This window comes from Scyliorhinus canicula, chromosome 1 (genome assembly GCF_902713615.1).
Source record: "Scyliorhinus canicula chromosome 1, sScyCan1.1, whole genome shotgun sequence".
NCBI lineage: Eukaryota > Metazoa > Chordata > Chondrichthyes > Carcharhiniformes > Scyliorhinidae > Scyliorhinus > Scyliorhinus canicula.
The window spans coordinates 188632250-188639901 of record NC_052146.1 but is presented as its reverse complement, the minus strand read 5'-3'; the positions used below and the strand labels follow the sequence as shown (position 1 = coordinate 188639901).

Sequence of the window (7652 nt, the reverse complement as noted above, 5' to 3'; positions counted from 1 at the left end):
TTTGAGAGAGTATTTGCTTCTTTTTAACCTGTGCAGTATTATCACAACCACATAAGAGATGGTGAGCCTGTCTGGTTAGGAAAAGCTGAATAAGTAACTGAGGGAGAAAGGAATAGAAGGAAATGTTAATATGGTGAGATGGAGTCGGGTAGGTAAAGGCGCTTTAGCAGAATAAGCAACGACATACCAACATGCCTGTTGAACCAAGTGACCTGATTCTGGACTGCCATTTCCAAGAAGTAAAATGGAATTAATTGGAGAATTTACTCTTTTCTTTGTAGCTAATTTCCTGACAATTATGCTCCTGTCCCGAGGAGGCTGTGGTTTATCCAAAGGGATCACTCTTTACCTGGTGGGTATGACAACAATGGACCTGCTGGTCATTATTTTCAATGTGATAATCTATTACATACTTTGGTATTATTTCCCAGACTCACCTCTCCACTACACGTCCATTGAAAGTGTCAATGTGGTTATCAACTATCTGGTTGTTGACTGCGCTGTTTGGCTGACGGTGGCTTTCACTGTCGATCGCTTTGTCCTCATTTGTTGTCAAGAACTCAGAGAGAAGTATTGCAGGGAGCAAACTGCAGCTGTGGTTCTAGTGACCGTGTGTGTTGTGTTCTGCTTCAAAAACATCCCCTTCTATTTTGCTTTTGAACCTGTCTATACAATTAACAATGTGGAGTGGGGAATTAATTTCAAACCAACTTACTTCACTTTGCCAGGATGGGTCACTTATGACTGGCTGAGCACAGTTTTCAACCCCTTGTTGCCGTACTTTGTGATTATATTTCTCAACGCTCTGACTGTTAGACACATTGTGATGGCTAATCGAACCCGCAGAGCACTGCAAGGTCAACACAACAGCAAGAACAGCGATGATCCAGAGATGCAGAGTCGAAGGAAATCCATCATTTTACTCTTCTCCATTTCTGGTACTTTCATCGTGCTGTGGATGCCTTATGTTGTATTTTTCCTCATTTCCAGAATTACAGGCAGCCTTTATGATCCAGATCAATACTCAGATCCCTTACTTATCACTGACTACTCTGCAGAAATGTTCCAACTGCTGAGCTCCTGTACAAACACGTGTGTTTATGCGCTGGCTCAGACTAAATTCAGAGAGAAGTTGAGAAATGCAATAATGTATCCATTTGCTGTGATTATTAAATATGTCAAATATGGCAGGTCATCATTTGTTGAGCTCTACTGAATTGTGCCTTCAATTCTTTCCTTGAAAATGGATCCTTATTTTAATTATTAGATATGTGAGACAATCAAAACAACTTGAAACAAAGCAGCAAAAGATTCAAAACAATTGAATGAATTTATCTTAAACTCTATCATCTGAGTTTGATACTTGCAATAAGTGGCAGCCAGGGCTCTCAGTGGTATTCTCACCTGCGAACGGGAAGGTCATATGTTCAAGCAGATAATCGTGGCTGACTGTGGTCACTTCAGATCAGCTCCTAAAGCAAAGCCTGACTGCCCCCCAGGGTGTATGTAAAAGATCTTATGCTACTACTGTGAACAAAGCAATAAATTGATCCATGTTCTGCTGGTCAATATTGTCATAATGTACACATAAGTATATAATGGTGCAGAGGCACACACTGACTGACACAGTGCAAGATCAATCAACACACACAACCCAGCAGCCAATCACCAGTCAGGGCATGGTCACGATAAAGCCAGAGGGCACTAGTTTTCCCGCTCATTGGGGATGCAGCCTCTGAAACAGACAGAGCCCGCAGTCAGTAGCACAAACATTTACCATGTGCTAGCAGTACAGGTCTTCAATCAACCTAACATAGTGTCAACCCACAGTGCAAGTATGTTTAACAGCTCATAGTTAAAGAAAATAGAGTTGTACTTCTACAAATGTTGGTAGCCTGTCTGTGTTACTGCTCTGGGAAACGCAGTCTTCACAGATCCAGAGTACCCACCACATCATGGTCTCAGTACGTGATGTTAGAGTTTGATGGACCTACCCTCAAGTAATCTGCCTTCTACCAGCGATCAGCCATCCGGTAGTTTTGACAGCGTCCGCCCTCCCCCGCTGCTCCGCATCACCGGCAGCCTCAGTGCGATCTAGAACATCTTTAAACAAAGATTTCAACTGTACCTCGAAGCAACAGACCTGGAAGCTGTTTCAGATGCCAGAAAGATTGCTCTCTTCCTTTCCACGTCCGGGGACCACGCCATCTATCCTCCGACCAGCTCTTCTACAGATCCCGCCGTGGACTGTGTGGCACTTCCGGTCGCTCTGGCTGCCCCTGACTGTGCTGCAGCCCTCCCGGCTCCTGAGGCGCCAGCCATTGCCCCACCCTTGAGGCGATCAACCAGAGTCCGTCGCCCACCTCAGAGACTGAACTTATGAACTCTGCGCACATGTGCACTTTTTGAAATGTTCTTTTTTCCCATATTCTTTGTTGTTGCATTCGTTATCCAGTGATTTGTAAGTAGATTTGTTGGTTGTTCCAGTTCATGGTAGTCATCAGCACCGGGCACATTCCTCTGTAAATGGTCTTGTTCCCTGTATATAGCCTTGTACATATGTCTTCACACTTCACACGTAGCTAGGTACATTCTCCACACACCCATACTATTTATTAGCACATGCCTAGATCAACATTTTTTTATAAAAGTGGGGATGTCATAATATATACAAGTATATCATGGTGCAGACACACACTGATGGACACACACAGGGACCAATCAACATGGACAAACACCGCAGCCAATCACCAGTTAGAATACACGCACTATGAACTTCCGGTTGCGGCTATGACCAGCTAAGTCGCACGTTTGGCGGCTCCTGCTACAAAGGTGTTTTCGGGCCGATTGGAGGGCCCCAACGGCGCTATGGGGACGGGTCCCGGTGGGGGGGGGCTCCCTGGGGAGAACCAGACCAACTTTGTGGTCGGTGCCCGGAGTGGGGTGGTGGAGGGGGCAGCAGCGGCTCCCCAAAAAAAGCGGGGGAAGAAGACCAAAATGGCGGCCGGTGGCGCACCCGAGGAATGGAGGAGGTGGGCGGAGAAGCAGCAGGCCGCTCTCCTGCGCTTCTTTACGGAGCTGAAAATGGAGCTCTTGGAGTCAATGGGTGCGACGGCCACAAGGCTGATGGGAGCCCAGGCGACCCAAGAGGCGTCGATTCGGGAGCTGCAGCAGGAGATGACTGCGAGGGAGGAGGGGGCCACGGTCCTCATGGGGGGGGTGGGGGTGCACGAGGCACTCCACCTGAAATGGCAGAGCCGTTTTGAGGAGCTGGATACCCGAATGAGGCGGAGGAGCCTGGGGATCTTGGGCCTGGCGGAGGGCCTGGAGGGGTCAGACCTCCCGGGATACGTAGCAGAAATGCTGAGCTCCCTGATGGGGGCAGGGGCCGTCCCTTCGCCCCTGGAGCTGGAGGAGGCCTGCAGGGTCATGGCTAGGAAGCCAAGAGCGGATGGGCCCCCGAGGGCGGTGCTGGTGCGGTTCCAGCGACTCAGCGATCGTGAGAGAGTGCTGGAGTGGGCCAAGAGGGAAAGGAGCAGCAAGTGGGAGAATTCGACGGTGAGGGTCTACCAAGACTGGAGTGCGGAGGTGGCAAAGCGGCGGGCCCGGTACAACCGGACGAAGGCGGTGCTACATGCAAAACGGATCAGGTTCGGAATGCTGCAGCCAGCGCGCTTGTGGGTCACCTACAGGAACCAACACCACTATTTTGAGTCCCCAGAGGAGGCGTGGGCCTTTGTACAGGAAGAGAAACTGGACTCGAATTAGACCCAGGGGATACTTGGCGGCCGTAGCCGCTCGGGTACCTTCAGCTGAACAAGCGGCTTTTTTTTCGGCTGGGTCGGAGCTGGGCAACTCTTATTGGAACGGTTTCCTTTTTTTCTTCTTTCTTTGTTGGGATCTTGAACTCTTGCTTTGGGTTTTTCTTCTGATGTTTTTTCCCCCCTTTGCCAACTTCCCTTAGTTGTTGTTGTTGTGGTTGTTCATGGTTATTTATGGTTATTTATGCTGTTTGGTGGAGGGCGACTGTTAAGTACATTGTTATTTGTTATCTATCTGTTATTTATAGTGTTAAGTTGGGGAGGCGGGACGGGGGGGAGAGCAGATCGGGGATATGGGCTCCTAGGGGGGGTTCTTTACAGGCATGGACGGGGACGGGGGTGGAACTGAAGATGGCGGGGTGGGGTGTGGCAGGGCGAAAGCGCGGGCTTTCCTCTGTTTTCCCGCGCGCGGGGCAGAGGAGGGGGGAGGGGAGGAGTGCGGGGCGTGGCTAGCAATGGCGACCTTTCCCGCGTTGGAGCGGGGCCAGGGAGGAGTGGCAAGGGGGGGGAGCCCCCCCCCCCGAGCCGGGGGGAGTCGGAGTGTGGCAGGAGCAGCCGGGTCAGCGTAAACCAGCTGACTTACGGGAGTACGATGGAGGGTACATCGCGGCTAGGAGGGGTCCTAGCCTGGGGGGGGGGGGGGGAGGGGGGTTAGGGAGGGACACCGGGTTGCTGCTGGAAAGACCAGAAACGGGAAGTGGAGGACTGGAGAGGTGGGGGGAGGGGGCAAAAAAAAAAAAAAAAAAAAAAAAAAGAATACACGCACTATAAAGGCAGAGGGCACCACGGTTCCCGCTCATTCTGGGTGCTGCCTCTGAGTGTAACAGGAACTTATTCAGCCCGGCACGGACTCACAACACGTGCTGAGAGAATAACTGGTTTGGACAAGGCTTTCAGTCTCTAGTTCAAGTTAGCATTATTTAGACCCACAGTCATCATGTGTTAGTTAGTTAGAAGTCGTGAATAAAATTGAGTTGAACCTTCATCTATGTTGGAAGTGTCTGTTCATCTCTCCAGCCTACACAAGCCAACACATCAATCTATATCTTCAACTCCCTCACATTCGCTGAAGGTGAGGACAAGTCCAAGTTCAAGACAGTCCTGCTCAAATTCGACAGTCACTGTGACATCGAGGGAAATGAAAGTTTTGAGCGCTACATCTTTCAACAGCATCTGCAGGGTGTTAAGTAATGGGTTAAGAGACATTGCAATTAGTTGCCTCATTTATGTTAAGTGTCCAATAATTGGCACTGATATGTAATGGGGCTTCAGGTGGCCCCTGGGTCTGGTGATGTGTAGAGTTTTGTGCTGAGTCTGTTGGGAGAAATAAAAGTGTGTTGGTGAAAAAGGAGCAGAACTTTTGTCTCTTCATACCACAGCATCTAATACGTCTAACAATTGGTAGCAGAGGACAGTTGCTGTGCAAGTGTGAAGGGTTGAAAGATACAATTTTTCCAGATCAAACCTAGGAGTGAGTGAAAAAAAAAGGGATACATGGCTGAACCCAGGATAAAGAAGGCTGGATATGACTATCCTCCCATATTTTCTGAAAGGGACGACCAATGGAGAAGTGCAGTAGTTACGTGGACTAAGGTAACTGCTTTGGGAAAGAGAAGACAAGGTATGGCATTGGCTCTTTCTTTACCATATGGCAGTAAAATCCGAAACAAAGTGCTTTCTGAGCTGGAATTGGAAGAATTCGATTCAGAAGAAGGTCTGGTGACTTTATTACTTTATATGGATAAGATTTATAAGAAAGGTGACTTGTTAAGTGCATATGAAGCATGGTCTGATTTTGATAAGTTCCGGAAAATGGAGGATTTATCCATGGAAGACTATATAATGGAATTTGGCAGACTATATAAAAGGCTGCAGAAACACAACCTGGAATTTCCACAGGCTGTGTTAGCCATTAAATTACTTGACTGTGCTAGAGTGAGCAACATGGATAGGCTCTTGGTTCTGACAGGAGTTCAGTTTGCGGATAAGGATACCTTATTCGAACAGATGACAAAAGCTTTACAAAAGTTTCTGGGGAAACATTCGATTCCGATGGCTCTGAAGACCCAAATAGGTCAGCCTGCAATAAGGCAGAATATGGAAGATACACTACTAACAGGATGGCAAAATCGTATGGCTACGAACAGGCCTCAAGACAATAAAGGGAGACCGAGGCAAGGAAATTATGAAGACAGAAACCCAGTTAGAACCTACAATAGGAAGATGAACCCCAGAAATGCACGGGGCATGATAAATCGATGTTTTCAATGTGACTCTCAATACCATTATGCTTTCAACTGTCCAACTCGTTATGATAGAGTGTTTGAAGCGACACATGACATGGAAGAGTCAGAAGAGGAAAAAGATAGTGACGAGAAAGAAGGCATTGTCCTATTAACAAGCAGTTTTACGCCGGTAATGAGGGTGTTGGTTGCAGAATCCTTCAACTGTGCTGTATTGGACAGTGGCTGCACATCTACTGTGTGTGGGATTGACTGGTTAAAATGTTATCTGGACGCCTTGAATGCTGATAATCGTAACAAGGTTAAGGAATTTGAAAGTTCCACAAGTTTCAGGTTTGGGGATGATAATACTCTGAAGTCGCTGAAAAGAGTGGTGATCCCTTGCAAAATTGCTGGAGTGAATCATTTCATCAGCACAGATGTTGTATCAAGTGAGATATTTTGCTTCTAAGCAGACCGTCGATGAAGAAAGCACACATGAAACTGGATATGGTACAGGGTAAGGCAACAGTTTTTGGAAAGACGGCGGACTTACAATTTATACAGTCGGGACACTATTGTATTCCATTACTGACAAATAATATTTCAAGTAGAGTGGTTAAGGATGTGTTAATGGCAGTTGAAAATGGGACTTCAGCTGATAAAAAGTTTGTTGTAGTAAAACCGCACAGGCAGTTTGAGTATCCGTCTCCTCGGAGGCGAAAAATTTATTAAAGGATGCAGGGGTAAGGGAGGATGACTATAATAAACTGATAGAACAGGTTAGTGATCGCTGTGAAGTTTGTAGGAAGTACAGAAGGACACCAGCACGACCGATAGTAACCCTACATTTGGTCAGAAATTTTAACGACATTGTGGCCATGGACCTCAAGATCTGGGATAAAGCAAATAATATATTTATTTTGCATTTTATAGATGTGGCAACCAGATTTAGTCAATCAACGATTGTACGAAGTAAAGAAAAGAGAGTAATTCTGGATCAAATCCTGGAAAAATGGATCGGGACAGGAATGGGTCCGCCGGCAAAATTCCTTACGGACAATGGGGGAGAATTTGTCAATGATGAGTTTAGGGATATGTGTGAAAACATGAATATCAGAGTTATGAACACGGCTGCAGAAAGCCCATTTAGTAATGGTGTCTGCAAAAGAAATCATGCTGTCATCGATAACATGCTTCAGAAAATTTTGGCAGATCGACCAAACTGCAGGCTCAATTCAGCTTTAGCATGGGCGGTACATGCAAAGAATTCATTGCAGATGGTTGGGGGCTATAGTCCTTATCAATTAGTGTTTGATAGAAATCCTAAAATTCTGTCCATTTTGGATGACCAGCCTCCAGCTTGGGAGGGGACTACAATTAGCTCTGGTTTTGCTGAACATTTAAATGCATTACATAGCAGTAGAAAAGCTTTTTTGGAAGCAGAAGTCTCTGAAAGAATTCGCAGAGCTTTAAGACATAATGTAGATAGATAGAGAAATACAGCACAGAACAGGCCCTTCGGCCCACGATGTTGCGCCGAACCTTTGTCCTAGGTTAATCATAGAATTTTGGACAATGTTTCATGGCCAATCCACCCAACCTGCAC

The 7652-nt window shown here is 46.8% G+C and overlaps 1 protein-coding gene across 1 annotated transcript; it reads left to right on the top strand.

Annotated features, from left to right (window-relative positions):
• The first annotated feature begins 244 nt into the window (after positions 1–244).
• LOC119962990 (probable G-protein coupled receptor 139) lies at positions 245–1216 on the top strand. Its single transcript, XM_038791456.1, has one exon. The coding sequence runs from the start codon at positions 245–247 to the stop codon at positions 1214–1216; it is 972 nt and encodes a 323-aa protein (XP_038647384.1).
• The last annotated feature ends 6436 nt before the right edge of the window (positions 1217–7652 follow it).

Coding starts and splice junctions, on each gene's coding strand:
- LOC119962990 (XM_038791456.1), top strand. CDS start 245: ATGGAATTAATTGGAGAATTTACTCTTTTCTTTGTAGCTAATTTCCTG.